The sequence below is a fragment of the Centruroides vittatus genome, unplaced genomic scaffold (genome assembly GCF_030686945.1).
Source record: "Centruroides vittatus isolate TY-2023 unplaced genomic scaffold, ASM3068694v2 contig_1112, whole genome shotgun sequence".
NCBI classification, from domain to species: domain Eukaryota; kingdom Metazoa; phylum Arthropoda; class Arachnida; order Scorpiones; family Buthidae; genus Centruroides; species Centruroides vittatus.
Genome location: NW_027120714.1, coordinates 389,379 through 409,082, shown reverse-complemented (window position 1 = coordinate 409,082; position 19,704 = coordinate 389,379). Strand labels below are relative to the sequence as shown.

At 35.1% G+C, this 19,704-nt stretch overlaps 1 protein-coding gene across 1 annotated transcript; it reads left to right on the top strand.

Moving 5' to 3' along the window:
- The first annotated feature begins 477 nt into the window (after positions 1 to 477).
- LOC136976391 (protein FAM43A-like) lies at positions 478 to 1,413 on the top strand. The gene has a single exon (XM_067271647.1). The coding sequence runs from the start codon at positions 559 to 561 to the stop codon at positions 1,282 to 1,284; it is 726 nt and encodes a 241-aa protein (XP_067127748.1). The 5' UTR covers positions 478 to 558; the 3' UTR covers positions 1,285 to 1,413.
- Positions 1,414 to 19,704: the final 18,291 nt, after the last annotated feature.

Below are 19,704 nucleotides of genomic sequence, written 5' to 3'. Positions count from 1 at the left end.
TAAACACTATATTTTGTATAACTTTGTAGAAATTTTATACTGTTATTTACACTTCGATTCGTGTAATTTTATACCTCTTAGACTCGTGCTGTATACGTAAGAGACCTAAGGTTTCTACCAAGCGTGAGGCCTTCGTAGAGTAAGGCCTTAGGCTTTTTAATTGATAGTGTAGTAGTATAAAAGGAAAAACTGTTAGAAAATGTTTTTTTTTTTTAAATTGTTGTTAATAATATCGACTGGTAGACAATTCAATAGAACAATAGGTAAACAACTTAACGCATCCACAAACTGTGTAATAACTTTAAAATACTTTAATAATACAACGTAAAATTTGCGCCGATAATAATATTATAACCCCCCACACGCGTGGTGTCTTATATAAATATTAAATATCGATCTCATCGTAGTGTTTATACACACGTGTTTTTAAAAATATCAACGTAACACCGCGGATCATCCTCTACTCTGTGACGTCACGCGACACTAGCGGAAAGAGTGAGTCGTACGAGGCATTCGTTCCGTCGTGTTTACCTAGAAGGGGAGGATATTCAAGTCGTCATGTCTAACGCTACCGAATTACCCGCTTCTGGTATCAAACAGAAGATGCACCGCTTCTGGAACAGGTGGACTTTAAACGTGACAGAATACGATCCGTGTTTTAAAGTACAGTATTTAGGAAACGTCCTGACAGTTTGGGCCAAAGGTGAAGGCTGCGTCGATAGGCCTCTGGCTATTTTGTGGGATAATTACTTGTCGAATAACCAACAGGAGAACGTATCCATGAAGATATCCGTGTGTAATTCCGGTCTGAAAGCAGTCACCAAAGAACACGGAGAAACGGAATATTGGGCGTACAGGATTACCTTCTGTGGCACCCACTCTTCGTATCCGCGTGTTTTTTGCTGGATTTACAGGCACGAGACAGGACCCTTAAAACACGAGCTGAGATGCCACGCCGTGTTGTGCGGCAAGGATACAAAAGCTCAACAATTATCCACCCTGCTCAGCGAGAAATTGGTGACGGCGTTACAGGAATTTCGCCGCGAAAAATTAAGAAGACAGAAGTACCGCATGTCCTTGTCCAATCCCCTACCACCACGAAGGAAGCTCCTACTAAGTACAGGAGTCACTAATTTCCGCCCTAGATCCGAAAGTCTTCCAGCAATGACGAAGATAGAGGAATTGGAAGAAGAAAACGAGCCCATAGAACCCAGGTATCGACTACAATCCTTACAATCCTTCGACGAACAATTATCAGATTCCGACGACTCTTGTCGAATGTAAGTAGTGGTACGAACGTACAAGCTGTACAATTAAATAAACTGTACATAAAATTAACTGTTAGATATATTTAACCTGGAAAATTAGCTGTATTTTGTTAAACAATTGTTAATAAACCCATTGTAAAATTAATTCCTCTCGTTTAACTCGATGTAGATGCGCGTGAAAGCGCGATATTATTTTTTAAAATAGTAACATTATTTATTTATTTCTCTACTAGACAAAAGGAGACGTTGGAAAAATTCATGTGTCATTGTTGTCCAGTCACGCTCTTTAATGAATTGTCAAGCGTGTTGAGCAATATAAACCCATATATAACTCTTAACAGTATAATTTAAGACGAATATTTTTACAAATTTAACACTCGTTGAACGCGTTTCGAGTGTTTTAAACACTCGAAACGTGTTAAATTCGGCGTATTATTTTCTAATCTAGCACACGAAAACGCCCGCGTATGCAAATTACCACGGCATTTGGAGAGGGTGATTCTTGCAACACTCGATCAAAATGACAAAGCGGAGATAAATGATCATGGAAAAGTCAATTTTCATGACATAACATTAAAAAGTTGGCGCAAAAACGAGAAAAAAAAAGCATTTTAAATGGAGAATGTTTTCATTCCTCGTCACGTTTCGCTCCTCCCAATCGTCTTCCATTATAAATTTTCATGGCCTTCGACGTTCTCGCTAACCGAATTGAATTTTTATTATCCTAAAATAATATTTCAATTAAGTTTGAATTTTATCCGATAAATTATTCATAGGAATATAACGTAGCTTATTAAATTGCGGATCGACAAACTGACTGGCAGACTAACGGGTCGAATTGTATGAGAATAAAAGCGATTACAACCCTCTACGAGACTTAGAATATAGATTAAACACGGGTAACAGTTAAATTCGGGTTGGTGTACGAGGAAACACCTAAAATACACGAATTCTTCTGTGTAGAAATAAACGTTATATCGCACTTCCCGACAATTACCTGGAAGGAAGTGTGTCAGACAGGGCTTGACTAAATCCTAGAATGATAGAAACTTCCTTAGAAAATGGAAATTAACTCTTGACACGTGCTGTACAAAGGGCAAAAAGGTCACGAAATTAAGAGATTCGATCCTTTCACTCCCTTTTTTTAATCTTACGTGACCTCGTTCGAGGAGAATTACGAATTACGCGCTTGCCTCTCCCGATTCGAGATGTGACATGCCCCCCCAATAGTATTCAAGTTAGAATTCGTCTTTTCCACATAATAGGTTTGCTAATTTATTTTATAAAATGTCAAAGTTGAGAGGAAAACGTTGCGTATTTGTGTGAATATTCTATTCAGATTTCCCTGTTCCAACGTTTCTAAGCTTATAATAAAAAAAGGGGGGAAAATTATCGGAGTTATATAAAACTTGGAAATATAATAGAAATGCTTATAAATCGTGCAGAAAACTCCTTCAAAAATTTGACACTAGATGAAAAATGGCGCTCTATCCGAGAGATCCGCGTAATAGATTATAGAAATCGATCATACATTTTTTAATTAGAACGATTTGAAATGGAATATTTGCTAATTAATATTCGTGTGAAATGCTATGGTCTGTAATGGAAAATACCGTGTCTTGATCATTATAAACGAGAAAAAGTCGTAAAATATCCACAAATTTGGCACTGATTTGCGTTACAAACATTAAATACGTATTTGTTTAACTAAGAGGGCCTTTCTCGGGTCTAGTAGAACTCACGATAGGCCCTAAATGAAAACTACTATGCATACGTTAGAATGAACAGGTGGCAGCCATTTTGTTTTACCGCGTATAAAAGTATCTGCAACTTAAAATAACACCTTTAAATCAATTATTAAAATTAATTACTCTTTAATTTCTTTATCAAGTATATTACTAATTATAGAATCAATTAAAATTAAAGAAATTTACGTGATAAATCACTTAATTTTCTACATTAATTATACGTAACTCTGACGTATAACGTATTATTAACGGTAATAATGCAGTACTCCATAATTATGACAGGGACATGTGTCGGAAAGAAATGATATAAGACAAAGCAACACGTGGGTGGTGGACGATCTGTCGAGGAGGAGGAGGACTTTTAATGGGAAACAGGTCCCTACTTAGGTGTTAGGTACACTCTGTAGGCACTAAGAGGGCATTTTTAATCATACCCATCAGAAAAGCCAGTCTGGTCTGGGTTGCAACAAACATCCGTTTATAATTCTGTAGTCGAATACTATTTTATTATATCTAATTATATTTTCCATCGTATCTAATTCAAGATTTCACTTTATTTATAAATATCTATCAATTATCTATTTTCGGTGGTTCGAGACGACCGGATCCTCCCCGGACATCCGTGATTTGACATTTGTCATTTGTCATTAATTTCCGCTTGCTCACCCTTTCTGATATGTTAAACAAGGTAAAATGTACTATTATGAACACCTAAATACAGGTCGATTTTCTGGGAGGAACAGATCGTCCACGTGTTGTCTCGCCGTATCCCATCAACCAACCAACCGATACCAAGTTATGGTGAATTCATTTCCGTATTTAATTTCCATTTATTTTCCATTTTCTCGTGTCCTCAACCTTCCCCGCCTTCTGTATTGTTCTTATTCTTGTTCGGAGAGATTAGGTTTGAACCCTGATGGTCTTTTCACCTCGATCAGCGTGAATGAGATCGGGAGTACAACTGCAGAGGCAGAAGGACAGAGAGAGTGGGGGAAGTAGCCAACAGGATGGAGTGGGGAGCAGAGAGAAGTAATTGAGAGATGATTAAAAGTATTAGAGATAAAAGTACTTACTAGAATTTAGATAGAGCTTTGCAACGGAAATGAAATACATATGTTTTTCTAACCGGAATCGTTCGGCCAGAAACTCCAATACGGCACGCAACGTAGGACCTACAGCCTGTTAATTCACAATGCCCTACGAATGTCATCAATGAAAGCCAAGCAATTAATTCGTTGGCCATTTAATTGGATATCATCATGTTTTTTTTTTTTTTTAATTTATCAAGGAGTTCACCCATCACCACACATAATAATGTCGGTGGCAGAAGATGTCCCTGCTTTACTTCATTCATAAGATCACCTCTGTATTTCCATCGCTGGTGTTCTGACACCACAATACAGATCTTTGATCGCTTCGATTATTTTCTCGCCGACTTTAAATCCTTCATGTACCATTCAACAGACCCGGAGTTAGTCCTCCTTTCTTTGATTCTTCAGTTTTTGCTGTTTGCAAGAACTGAAGAATTATACCCTTAGATTCTTTCGTGTGGTTGTCGGATTTCAATCTAAAGCAAAGGAAAGTACAATATAAATCATAAACAAAAACATGCAGATATAAGAGGTATTTGGCAACTGGCTGTAGTATTACAGGCCTACACTACTCGTTTACTTCGGGAATATCTATTCTATTGTGGCATTATAAGAGATGTTTGTAATGCAATATGGATGGCCGTACAAGTATGTTCCGCCATCTAAAAAATTGCCATTTTTTAAACGCAAAGTGAATTATTATTATTATTATTATTATTATTTTTGGAGATATAATCGTAAAACCAACAGAAAAGGCTTACTCTAATTATAAAAAGTAGTATTCATCTGTACTATTAGTAGTATGAGATAGCCGGATGGTCGAAGCACTTAAGCGATACCTGTCGTTCTGGGGAATCCAGGATCGAATCTGGAAACGGAGCAATTCCCCGGAAATTTTTCATAGACAGTAAGTCTCGAATATGTCGTATCCCGTCTCTCGTCACCTAGCCGAATCCACAATGGAACGGCGAGTGAGTCTCTCTTGTTTCTCAGCATTTGGCGAATCTTTTTATCAAAAAGTAACAATACCGGGCAGTTATTTTTTATAATTCGCGATTCCCGCAAGCGTCGCTCGTCATGTCTTATATTGCCGAACACTTTTCAATTTCATATAGCCTATAAACTTTCCAGCGTCGATCTCATGCCCGGGATCCATCGATGAAAAGTTGGAACTGGTAGCGATGTTCTCGGTACCAGTTCCAACATTGGACTTTTCTGGAAGGGCACAAACAGCTTGTTGCGTTACTTAAAGGTAAACTTCATCCTTTGTGTAGATGCAATGAAATCTAAATCAAGCTGCGCTATGATCAACGCCGTAACTAGCCTTTTATGCGCCCGTGCGAGCATCTGTAACTACGCCCCTAAACTATGACCCAAAACTTGGTACAAGTCATTTCTGCGCCCCCATGGTCTACGCCCTGTGCCTGGGCACCGCTGGCACCGCCGTAGTTACGGCACTGGCTATGATATTCGTTATTTCTGTTAATTAATATATATAACGAGAATATTGTTACTATTCTTTGTGAGTCATAAATCGAAATGTTTCCATCGCTCCTTGTAAATATGGGAAACACGCGATTCCAGACGAAAGCGTTATCCACGTAAACGTTATTACATTGATCGGTCACGCTTGTTTACACTGACGCGAGGATTAAATTCCTACACCAAGATGGTCGTCGTCGTCTCAGTGATATTAACGCTTGGTTAACTATTACATCATATCCTGTCGGAAATATAATCAAACTTAGTGCATTAATGAAATGGCGCTGACTTTACAAATATAGTATATTTACCGTGTAACAGTTCGTGGGGTGTCCAACTTGTACGTAACACCGAGTGTGTGTTAGTTATTAGGTTAAATAACGATTTGAGTAAAAATAGCAACCATTTCTGCATAAGAAACAATTAAATATTTTGTATTAAAAATCTGTTTTATTCTTTTTTTGTACAGTTAAAGCGAAATCCGATGTGCGAGATGTAGAACATACGGCTTATTTATTGTTATTTACCAGAATTAATAGTATAATACGTAACATATTTAAGCAATCGGAATAAGAATACTTTGTAACTCTTTCAAGCAGGGCCGGATTTTCCTATAGGCTAACTAGGCTTCAGCCTGGGGCCTCAAGATCAAGAGGAACCTACATTCAAATTGTTAGCAAAATTAAAATTACGCTATTATAAAAACAGTGAACACTAAAACATTGAACCGAAAATAAGGAGAAATTCTACGCATATGACTAATAAACAAACTTAAAAATGGGAGGTGAAAGGGCCTCATAAGTGGAATAGCCTAGGGCCTCTTTTCATCTAAATCCGGCCCTGCTTCCAAGCCTCGTTAGCGCTAAGAGGACCTTCTAATCAAGCGCAAAATTCCATTGTGTAAACCATTTTGTAATATGTATCTTTTTAAATTTGAATGAATGGCACTCTAATTGTTCTCCAGGTAAAATTTGATGGTTTCGATGTCTAAAATAAACGGGAGAATTCACAAGTTACACCCATTTGTTCCTCATAAATTAAAAAATAACATGGCAGCATTTCTTTATGCAGCGCTCGAGAAGCGCTTTACAGCGAACACGCTAAAACTGGTTTCGAATTGGTCAACACTGCTCGTGACGTCATTTCGCTACACTCTCGCTGCATAAAAAAACGCGGCCTATAGTACAATATATTACAACATAATAAATTATATAATATATAATAAAAACATTATTTTTATTGCCATAAAACAATATAGAATTACTCTAAAACACACTTTTTATTATCTCTTATAAATATAATAAAAATAATATTAATCAACTAAAATTTATAAATGACGTTTACGAATAAATCCTTATAAATTAATCAAATAATATTTTTACAACGAGATGGCGTACGTGTAGCATCGTTGACCACGTGGGAAATTTCAACAACACATGTAGTCGGAAAGATTTGTGGAAAGTGGATTGCAGGTTTTTAAGTTAATAAATGTATCGTGTATATTGTTTTTAATGTTTATGGGAGCAATTCTATGATTATCTAAAGTTATTTTAGGTTTCAAGTTTATATTTTTTAAAAATTATGGTAGTAGATTTTGAAATTAAATGCGTTACGGCAATACAAAAATAGGTTAATGTTATCTATGGTTCCAAGATGGCGGCTCGTCTGAATCCAGCAAGAAAACAGTGGGGACGCACGTTCTAACCTAACCTAACCTAACCTAATAATTTTGTTGGTAATACTTATGGTAATTTATTCGAATAGGTTAGGTTAGAACGTGCGTCCCCACTGTTTCCCTTCTATTTGCTGGAATCAGAGATGAGCCGCCATCTTGGAACCATAGGTAACATTAACCCACGAGTTACTTTTGAGGACGATCAATATAACATATTTTCCAACTCAAGTAATATAGTGTACTGTAGCTGTAAAATCTTATTCATTTTGTATTTGTCTTACTTTTTTAAAAGCATGTTTGCCTAAATTGTGGTCCACCGTAATGTTACGTGTGATCAAAGCGGTCCGCGAAACAATTTGGGTTGGCCAGGCCTGGTCTAAGTGAAACTTTTTAATTTGGTTGTGTTTTTTCAAACTTTTTAACATGCAAAAGCCCACCTGCATGGCCTTGGCACTTGTCACCATAAAATACAGAACTAGCAGTGAATCAAGAATAATTTAGGGATGATTCAAATCTTATTACACAGATAAAGCAATGACTATGTTTGCAGAATCAATACTTGACATTTAGATGAAGGTTTAGCTGATATGAGAGAGAAACTTTGCGAATTACTTTAAAATATCACTTTTCCTTTGTTTATATGTTATTTTAAAATGATAGTATATTACAATGTATCATAAAGTCAATGCCTGTTGTAATTAATACATTGTAATAGGTACACACACAAATATTTAAGCTAATATTTAAAAATTTATGTTTTCTGTATCCAACTTATTAGCGAGGTTGAGGCCGAAGTTTTAAATGCGAAAACATGTACATTGGACATTCAGCATTGCTTTCCTGTAAGCCTAGAAGTTTGACAATGTCGTTTGGAAGTCAGTGGAATCATGCTCAACATTCCAAACGCCATTGTCAAACTTCTAGGCTTACAGGAAAGCTGCGCCGAACGTCCGACGTACGCATTTTTGCGTTTAAAACTTTGGTTTCAATCTTGCTATTATTTGAATTTAATATTTGCAGTATAATGATAAAGTTAATTGGATAGGTGAGGCAATTAAGGTATTGGCTCTGGGAACCCGGGATTGAATATAGACGAGCCATCTTGGGAATTTTTTAAGGGTGGTCTGTCCCAAATATGTCGGGCCCTGTCTCTTACTGCCCATTGGCTTCATTATGATCTGATCAAAACCCAAGATGTGTATGAAACAACACATCTAAACGGTATAGAGTCAAAAACTGGAAAAAAGAAGCGCAACGATAATTTTTATATATCCAAAAAAAAGGCATTAGCTAAATTATTGTAAATCCATTTAGAAATAAATAGTATTAAAACAATTATTAATTATATTTTTCACACATTTCCTTATTAATTATTAATTTTTTAGAAAATCTTCAAAAAATGCACGACAAAACTAAAAGTGGGGATTTTTCTGTTGTCGAAGGTATTTCGTTAATGTGTATTGTCAATGATAATTATTAATATATTATCGTGCTATAGTTAAATATTTAAATGGCAGCTATATGTTTCAGAATCATTCCATGCTTCGCCGGTAAGAAATTTAACGGGAACCCCAAGAAGAATAAAAGATTTGTGTGCAGACTTTTACAATTCTATTCAAAACTGGAATTCTCTGTGTATAGAAGGAACCAATTTTTTAAAGACTATTAAAGATTTAAAAATTCAAGAACTGTAAGTTATTCTAATTTGAAATGTTTGTATAAAAAGTATCAATCAGATGCTAAGATTTTTAACTATAGAATTTTATATTTGTTTTTTGTGGTAATTCATAAATTTTGTTAATTCTATATTTTAGTCATTCTGGACATGAAATAGTAAACTACTGTTTTATAGTTTTATATTATTATTAGACAAAATATTTTCTCGTAAATTTACATATCGTCTTCTGTGTACGCCATATCAGATTCCTGATGTCGGCGACACCTGGCATAGGTTAGTAAGTAGTTAGTAATGCGCCGAGGTGTATCCTAGGGGGAAGTTACATCCAGAGTGGTTTCCCGTTGCCTTCTCTGGGGTGTGATGTTACGCAAGGGGAAATGCCTTCTGGGCGGTCTCGTAAGGGAAACTGTTACAAATGTGGAGAAAACCCAGAAAACTCCACGTGGCCAGCTCGTCCGAGTGCAGCACGAACCTGCAACCGGACTCCCAGTGTTTAGCGACGGAACCGCTCGGCCACTGGTGAGCTAGATTTACACATAGATTCAGAAAATATGCCGTCTTACAGTAGTTGGCTGATTTTTGTTAATAGGCTGTTCAAATAAGGAAAATTCACTCCTTTATAAATTTGATGCATATGTTAAATATTCTTGTCCAGAGCAAACTTAAAACCTTTCTTTACTGAATATCTACGCCAAATATGAATAATAGGGACCTGAATTTATTTAGTATGCTATGTTATACGTACGTGTTATTTTGTGAACTATAGCTTTTATTTGTGGTCGTACAATGCATACAATTGAAGGACTTTCTAGATGATACTTTATAGACCAGGAATGAAATGAGTTTTATAACATATTTGAATTCAATACCTGATGGTTAAAGCAATAAACAGATTGATTTGTACACGTTACACAATATTTCTGTGTTTCGGATCTGTTGGTCCCTCGCCAGCAGGTTTACGATCAACAAACTGTAAAACAAATTATAAAGGTTATATGTGAAATAACAGAAGAAAAAGGTGTAGTGTATTTGTTTGATTACAGTTGTAAACAAAACATATTGGGGAGACAAAAAGAAAATTAAAAATACTATAAAAGAACATATTCGCGCTATCAAAAGTAATTATGCAAATTCTGCGGGAGCAGAACATTGTAATATAACCGGATGTGAAATAGATATGAGCACTATAAAAATAATGAAAAAAGAAAGAAATGATTTTAAAAGGCAATTATACGAACACATCCACATAGTAAGACAAAAAAAAGTAGAATGAATAATAATACAGGAAGGGAAATACACCAATCGTGGAACAGAATCGTTGACAGAGGGAATGAGGGGTGGAGGTATAAAAGGAGAAATAACCTCTGGATAAGACAATGTTCAAGTGATAGTGGAAGAACGATGATGTAAGTTATAAAAGAAAAGTTTTAACCAATTTTATCAATATAACCGATTTTTATTGTCATTATATACAGGTATTTATTTGGATTTATGCTATTTATTGCCTTAAATATTGATGTATTTATGAATCAAAAACCCGTAAGTTCAGTTTTATCATACTTTATTGTCGGGATTGTTATAATTTTGTAACAGTTTTATAATTTTTTTTTATAGTTTGTTGATCGTAAACCTGCTAATGTGGGACCAACAGGTCCGAAACACAGAAATATTGTGTAAAGTGTTCCGGTGAAAAATAAAAACTGTTTTTTTTCTGAATTTTCGGAATAAGGCACCAGTATAAAAACTGTTTTTAATAAGTCCTATTAATAAATAAGTACTTGTAGGCAATTTAAGTAAAAAAACTAAGATAAAGACACAAAGCATAAAACTTAACTCAAGTATTTTGATTATCAGTTACTTGTAATTAAAATATGGCTTATATGGTGACTGAATGTACTGTACAAGGGTCATTCAAGGCTGAATGAGACTTTTGCGCCTATAATTTTGTAAAGTAACTGTAGCACGATAAAACCCGAAGAGGGAGTAGCATTATCCATCCCAAGATTTTGGTAGCAAGCATGACGTATTTTGCGCATGCATAGCAGTTTTAGCAATCGTGGCGGAAAGTAATGTGTCCGCAACAGTGGAACAGTGGTGAGTAATCAAATTTCTCGTGAAGGGAAAGGTTAAACCTGTTGAAATTTCGAGAAGATTGAGTACACAGTATGAGGAACAAATATTATCGTGAGCAAGAGTGTACAAATGGTGTTGACAATTTGGTGAAGGATGACAGCTGGTGACAAATGAAACACGTGGACATGTTTGACCAACTGCAGTAACGCCAGCGAATATTGCACAAGTTGAGCAAGTTATCCTGGAGAACCGGCGAGTAACCGTGAGACACATTGCAAACGATAACTTTCGAGCATTTTTAGTAGCGACTTTCAATCTTAGAACAGAATTTTTTCTCTTGTAAAAAATGAAGCCTGCAAGTGATGTAGAAGTGGATAGTTTTAGCCATAAGCAAAGCTCTGTAAAGTGGGTTCACAACCAATTTGCAAGCTGTTCAAGCAACCATCATTCAAAACCATTGGTTATCATGAAGTACACATTTGTCTGTTGTAAATTACATGAAGATTTTGAAACAATGGATTAAAAACATAAGCAATTTAAGTAATGCCTCTATTGGATGGCATAAAAATTTCTTTGACTTTATATCTGTTAATGCACTTCTGGCAGTGCGAAGAGGATCTTCGTTGATCATAGCACCTAAAATTAATCAGACAATATACAAGGAACATTTCCCTGTATGGGGCTATCTATAAATGACATCCAAAATGAAAGGAAGGGAGGGGATTAATTAGAAAATAATTTTAAACATTTTTATTTTAAAAACAAGTAAAATGTCGAAGCTATGTCTTGGAGAACATGAGCAACGCGTGTGCAAATCTCACACTCGCGCCTGTTTGTAGAAACGGTCTCGGCATTTCGTATTTTCTTTCGACCCGGTTCTCGGGACCCCGACTACCTACGAGTCTGGTTTATTTTACGTGCGCACCAAATACTCTGTGCCAAATTGCAACTCCCGACACGTACTCCTTCGTACCTCTAAGGTGTCCAGCCGTCGACAACAGCGTGGCGTTGCAGGAATCTGATTAAATTGAAAGTGTGTTGCTAATACAAACAATCTAAATAAACATAATTAAAACATACTCTTGTAGCAAAGTTAAACTAGTCTTTACTCCCTCTGTCGGCTAAAATTGTCCCCTTTGGGAATTTATAAGTTAGAAAAATTAATGAATAAGGAAATTGTACGTAGACCAAACTCTGATATTTAACAGTTTGAAAAATGAGAAAGATAGGAAGACGGCCAGAGCTCACATTATCCCGTCGGAAGAAAATAAAAAGTAAAAATATACTATGTGGGAGCAACAAGAGAAATTAAAAGCTATATTAAAAGTGCATTTAAAAGGTACTAGAAAGGGAAGAATTACAACACTCTTGGAAGAAGCACTTAAGAGATATTGATAAAATGGGATAAAAGTAAAGATTTAAAACAGATTAGAGAAGGTGAAAACATGGAATGTGTTAAAAAGATATGGATTTAGATAATATAGAAAGATGAAAGTACAGTAACATCTCAATTTAATGGACTAATTTGGGTGATGAGGTTCTGTTAAATATTTCCTATTTGTTTGTCTTTGGACAATTTTTCGAGACACTTTCACATGGCACGAATTTAAGAGTAATGACTTGGATTTGGAAAAATGACACATTAATATAATTACACGTGTTAATTTTCACGTACGGAATGGAAACTTTGTCTGTTAAAACAAAAAAAATCAAATAAAATCGAATAAAATAATAGTCTGGCATAGGTTGCACATGGAAACGTCTGCTCATCAGACAAATGAATTTTGACAGTGGAATTTTTAAAAGACGTTTGAATTCTTTGGAAGATCCAAAATTAAGAATTTAAAGTATTACTTTTATGAAACAATAACCCCGAAAATGGACGAAAAGACCTCAAACTAGTAGGGTAGTTAGAAAGGTACTGTACATTAATGTATTCGCTGCCGACGACACGGTCTACGCTGCAAAATTGTATGTGCTGTGTTTATTTCTTGGAAAATTTTATTATTCGTTTTAAAAAAAAGTATTTTTTTTATTGTTTATTGTGTACTATGTATAATATATTTTATATTATATAATTTTTTTAATATATTTAACATACTGTGTACATATAATAAGTAAACAAAATATTAAAAATTTTGTTAATGTTTTGTTTATTATATTTAAACATTAATTATATTTTTTAATTAAAAAAATCTTAATATAACTTTATTATCCAATTAATTACAGTTTATTTGACAATGATCTTTAGATAAAATATAAATACAGTCGACTCTGCGTAAGTCGACACCCGGATAACTCGACACCGTAGGTTAATTAGTCAATTTTCTGCGGCCAACTTACACAGGCAATAATGTCATTAATGTTAAAAAACTGTTTATTCGACATCGTTTAACTCGTCACCACTGGATAAATCAACATACTTTTTCTATGTTGATTTATCCAGTGGTGACGAGTTAAACAATGTCGAGTAAACAGAGTTTTTTAAGGTTAATAACATTAATGCCTGTGTAAGTCGGCCGGGACCACAAAAAACTGACTATGTCACCGACGAGTGTCGACTTATGTGGAGTCGACTGTAATTTCAATTAACGAAAGTTTCATAGATTTTTAACTTGTATTTCAGGAAAGAAAAGGAAAGTGATGGATTAAAATTTACATTAAAAAATTCAAGATTCTTTTCTTCAGTTACAAGAAATCGTTGATAAAATGGTAATTTCTTATTAAAATTCTGTAAACTGAATTCTTTCTCCTTGATTATCCTTTTGCTTCCATGTTTCTTTTCCTTCTCAGCTTGGATCAGTTTCTCTTTTTTATCTTTCCTTTCTTTTGTTAACTCTTGAAATAACCTATAATCGTTATCGTAAAGACTTATCCGACGACGACAATTGCTGTGGGTTTCTATAATGATAATTGTAAGTTATTTTTTATTTCTATTTGCGAATGTCAAAATAAAAATAGTTTGATCGTAATTCAGACATGCCGACAGTAGTTACGGAACGTCCACAGTTTCCACCGAAGCTGTACGTAAATTATAGATTTATAGATAGCTTTTTAAAAAGTACAGAGCTCTTTTATGCTGTTTATCTGGACAAAGGGAAGAGAAAGAATTTATTAAATTTTATAGTGGCTCTAATCTTTCGTAATATAATCTGTGTTTTTAAAAATAGAATATCCAAAAGTGATGCTAGCAATGACAAAAATTTATTTAAAAAAGTACAAGATGTATAAAAAATTGAATATACACATCATTTAAAAGAGCATCTCTAATTTACAAGGGCTATCCAGAAAGAAACATCTGTTGTCATGTAGCAATTGAAGGAACGCTGTCATTTGTGTATTAACAGTATCACTTTTGCATGGGAATTTAGTGTAATTCTGTGGGTATCTAGCACCAATAGAGTAAAGTTTGTGTCACTGTTACTTGCCCAAAAATGGCTGTTCAAAATGTATGCTGTAATTGAGAATCTTGCCAACTGTGAAATATATTCAGTTGTAAGATTTGTCTTGGCCAAAAACTGTGAAGTGGTCGAAATCCACTTTCAGCTTTGTGAAGTTTATGGGGAGAATATAATGAGTGAAGGTAGTGTGAGTCAATGGTGACATATGTTCAAAAATAGCCAGAGCAACATCCATAATGAAGAGAGAAGTGGTCAGCTGACTGTGGTAACAGATGAGTTGGTTGAGAAGATTGACAAAAAGGTTCAAGAGAAGTGCCAATTCACCATTTCAGAGGTTTCTGGTTGTTTTCTCAAATCTCTTGCACAGTTCTCCATGAAGTGATCTACTTAACCTACCAGAAGTTGTGCGCCAGGTGAGTGCCTAAACTGCTTTTGGAAGAACATGAGGAACGGCAGCTAGGGCGACCCATGCCGACTTTTCGTGAGCATCATGCCAGAGAATTTGATGCTTTTGTGGATCAGATTGTGGGTGATGAAACTTGGGTCTTGTACATAAACACAGAGACAAAAAATCAATGAATGAATGGCATAGAGCAATACTCATTCACCGAAAAACCAAAGAAGTATGGGCAAACTTTGTCTGCCGGAAAGGTCGTGGCAACTGTCTTTTCGGACAAAATGGGAGTGCCGTTAGTGGAATCCATTCAGATAATTCATATTGGAAGATTAAACTGTATACTTTTTGCATTTGATATATATGATAAATTGACACAATCATTTATGGATATTGACAAGATGACCATACCCTAATACAGGGGTGGCGAACCTATGGCATGCGTGCCCAAAGTCGCACGTAAGGAGAAATCATCTGGCACGTAATGTATCATTCAATTTCTCTCTTTTTCAATCATCCTTTTGGTTTATCATCTGATCATCCTTTTTTCAATCAGCTTTTTTTACATTTATTCTAATTAAAGCATATTCGTTTAATTTCTTTAAATATCGTTATTTGAAGTCTGAAACTTTGGCACGCGTAAACATCTTTAAAGCTAAGTATGCTGACAATATGGCACGTGAACACAAAAAGGTTTGCCATACCTACCCTAATATATTGCCCTATTATTGTGACAAGAGCCTAGATCTAATTTAAATGTGTTTGTATTAAATCTGGGCTTCCGTGAATTTTAGCAATCGGTTATGTTTTTTGCATTGTTCCCATTCCTTTGTTTGTGTCGACCAATCCTACCATAGGTTAGGCGGCACAGACAAAGGAACGAGAAAGACGATCAAACAGTATAGGTTTGAAGATAATAATTTTGCAATTAATTTTTTTACTTTCAACTCGTTTATTGTAAAACAATATGTTTGATTTACTGTATTTATTAAAACATAATAATGTTTTAACAGTAAAAGACTTTCAATGCTAACGAGTGTGGTCCATATATGTGTTTTTTTCTTTTGAATTTAAATATAGTATCATCATAATGTTGTTGTCTTCAATAAAGAAATAATATATTCTAAGAACCTTTATTTATTTCTTTCGAAATGCAGGACAATATCTATTGCAAGATGGAAAAAATAACCGATTGTTTCAAGGCCATTTCCGAATTAAGCTTTCGTGGAGATTCCGAAGAGGCGGTATTCCAAACGTGGTCGGCACAAAAATTTCGTAAGTTTAATCTAAATTAGATTGTTTGCCCCGAATTATTAAGTGCGTATCGTCGCTATTTAGTGATTAAAGGCGAAACGGTTGGCTTTATTAAGTTAAATTTACATAAAATTATACGTCGGATATTACGTTTAAATTATTGACTTCATTTTGCAATTGTACAGTTTTGCATGTAATTTTTGTGTAAATATGATCGATAGTAAATTTGTAATAATTTCTTCCACATAAACACACAATTTATATGATTCTCTTTGCCTGTGAATTTCAATAATTGAGATTTTTATTGGAGCAGTACTTGAATTTTTACACCTTTTAACTACTAACAAAATATTAGGTCTACAGGAAAGTTCTGTCCGTTTTTGGAATAAAACAAAACAATAAATTTTTCATACCTCGAATAAACTTTATTGAATAATATAATTTCCATCATTGTTTATGATTTCTTGCCAGCGTTATGGCAATTTGTATATCCCATTATTAAAAAATGCCTTATCCCTAAAGACAAAAAATTGAACCAGTGCTTGTCTGATATCTTCTTTGTTTTTGAATCTTTTGCCCTGCAAAAAATTTTGTAAGGACAGAAACAAGTGATAATTGGAGGGTGCTAGGTTCGGGGAGTGTGGTGGATGCGACTAGAATTTCCCAGCCTAGCTCTGTGAGTTTCTGACAAGTCCCCAAAGTATGTGGCCTGGCATTATCATGAAGCAATAGGATGTCCTTCCTATTGAACATCGCTGGCCTCTTTTCTTGGAGTGCTGTTTTTAAATTATCCAATTACTGACAGTACCTCTCTGAATTTAGCTTTTCATTTGGTTTCAATGGCTCAAAATGTATTGGTCCTCGAATGTACCATATACACAACATTCTCTTACTCGGGCTGAACTTCGGTTTAGAGGTGGAAGGGGCAGGTTTTCCAGATTCACAATATGCCCTTTTCCTTACGATGTTTTCATAGGTAATCCACTTTTCGTCCCCAGTTATCATCTGGTCCAAGAAGGGTTCGATTTTGTTCCGTGCAAGCAGAGATGTGCATATGATGACTCGATCATTCAAATTCTTCTCACTTAATTCGTGTGGCACCCATCTCAAATATTTCCACACCAATCCTAGTTTCTGAATATTGTCCGAAATGGTTTGTTGAGCTGAATCAAGCCTTTCTGCAATCTCTGATGTTGTCAAAAAAGGATTTTGCTCTAACATGATCTTGACAGTATCATCGTTGATCAAAGATGGTCACCCAGAGCGTGGCTTATCAGAAAGATTGAAATCACCTACAGTGGACCTTCGTTACAGCGCTGCTCACTATACCGTGCACTCAAAGCGCGGGCGATGTTCATGGCACGATGAGCTCAAACACGTTTATACAGGTCCATGCGGTGTTAGTGAGTAGTGCATTTTATTGTTACTACGTATTGAGTAATTGTGTATGTATTGAGTTCCTGCATGTATTTTGAACAGTGTTTAATTATTCTATGCTTGTTGAGTAAAAGAAAAGCTTGACATTATTGCTAAAGTAAAGAGGTGAACCGCATTACACCATGCTGCTCGGTATAACACGGGTGTTGTTTCCTGCCCGACATGCGCGTTATATTGGGTCCACTGTATTTGAAATTTTTCGAACCATCTTCTGCATGTTCTGTCAGAAACTGTACCTTCACCAAACACTTTCAATAAATTTCTACATGCTTCTGTAGCATTTCTTCCTTGTTGGAATTTGTACAAAATACAGTGGCGTAAATAAACTTTATCAGTAGCCATGGGTACACGATCGCATCTCACTTAATACTAACACAAATCATCTTCATTTTAGTTAATTTGCTAGGTCAGTATGTATACATTCGGTGATAAAAAGAGAGAGCCGTATATGCGCATACTTGTTGAAACCGGAATGGACAGAACTTTCCAGTAGACCCAATATTTTTTATATTAAGATAGCAGAAATTGTAGCTCAATAGGGATAGATATGGACAAGTAGGAGTTTCCTGATAGGTTTATAAATTTTTAGGGATCCACATATTGAAATAGAGAAACAGTGACGTAAAGTAATGAATTAGCATTGGTTGTAAATTATTTGTACACGAATTACAAATATGAAGAATAAAGAAACTAAGAGACACTTCTCACACTCTTCTGGCACACAAATTTTAATAGAACAAATGTTTTTGGCTTACTTGATAAGCCCTCTTTGGGTTAAATGTTACAGAATACAATTTAAACTGAGATTCTAATCAAAACGCTCTAACCTGTTACCGGTGTGCACTCTAGACAACCATCAACACAAAATCAACGGAAATCGTTCGTTACTAACGTTTTTGAACCAAAATACTGGTTCTTCATCAGGTAAATTCAAACCTCTGGACTGTCGTTCGAAGAACCTTGAATTTACCTGATGAAGAACCAGTATTTCGGTTCGAAAACGTTAGTAATGAACGATTTCCGTTGATTTTGTGTTGATGGTCGTCTAGAGAGTGCACACCGGTAACAGGTTAGAGCATTTTGGTTAATACGTTCTGGTGTTGAGTCAATGATATGAGATTCTAATTTTAGAATAAAAGTATTCTATGATGCAATTTGAAATCAAAACAGGTTAGAATATATAGGATGCAAACATCTCCAAATAAAACACATATATTTTTGTTCATAAATACATATAAGTAGTTTCATTAGTCCAACATAAGTTATAAATCATCTCAAATAAAGGAATAGGAATATGAAAATATTTTAATGCAAGTAGTGCAACTGGATATTTTGAATAACCACAGTTTACAAATCTGGTTCTGAATTGTGAGTAGTCTCAGATAGGTTTGAGTGTACCCTCACAAATTATCTTGCATCTCCAGGGATGCAAAGACCCATTTGTAGACCACCGATTTAGAGACACGGGATGAACATATGTGGATCAGAGACAAGTCGTCGATCTGGCAAAACAGAATAATATTATTTAGCAAGATTCAATTTTTGTAAATCCTGACTATAAATGATAAATTTTAGTTGTATCTAATAAGAACAATAACTTTTTTAAGTATTGTTTCCGAAAGAAAAGAATTTTTTAATTTTATAAATTCCAGACGACACTGTGAACGAGATACTGAAAATGTATTGCAAACAGTTATCTGCAAATAAAGCCATAGTAAATAACTTTGGCCATTTAGAAAACGAAGACAAAATGACATTTTGCACACTCGCATGGTGTCACCTGCCAAAAATTACCGACAGAGCTTCGCTATTATTATATTGTATGGTACAAGAAACAAATTTACAGTAAGGATTATATTTATTCTTGCAATAAAATGTAAAACTTAATTTTTGTATATACTACTTATCTCAAACGTCTGTTAAATGAAAGTCAAGTCTTGTGTGTCTTCGTACGAAACTATTGTAGTTTATGATTCTCTGTACTCTTGTAATAAACGTTCTGTCTGTAAATATTTATTACTGCCATTGAATTGTCAAATGGATGTGTACTGTCTACCATATAAGCACCAAATATGTCCTATGAGAATTCAAAAACAAAGTAGCCGACATTGGTGGGGTCTAGGAAACCTCGGCGAGTCACACTACTTCCACGTCTAAACTGTGCATAAATGCGACGTTTGAGAAAATTAAGAATAGGGGAGAA

What these genes read in the sequence shown, in the direction of transcription:
- LOC136976391 (XM_067271647.1), top strand. Translation starts at nt 559, where the DNA reads ATGTCTAACGCTACCGAATTACCCGCTTCTGGTATCAAACAGAAGATG.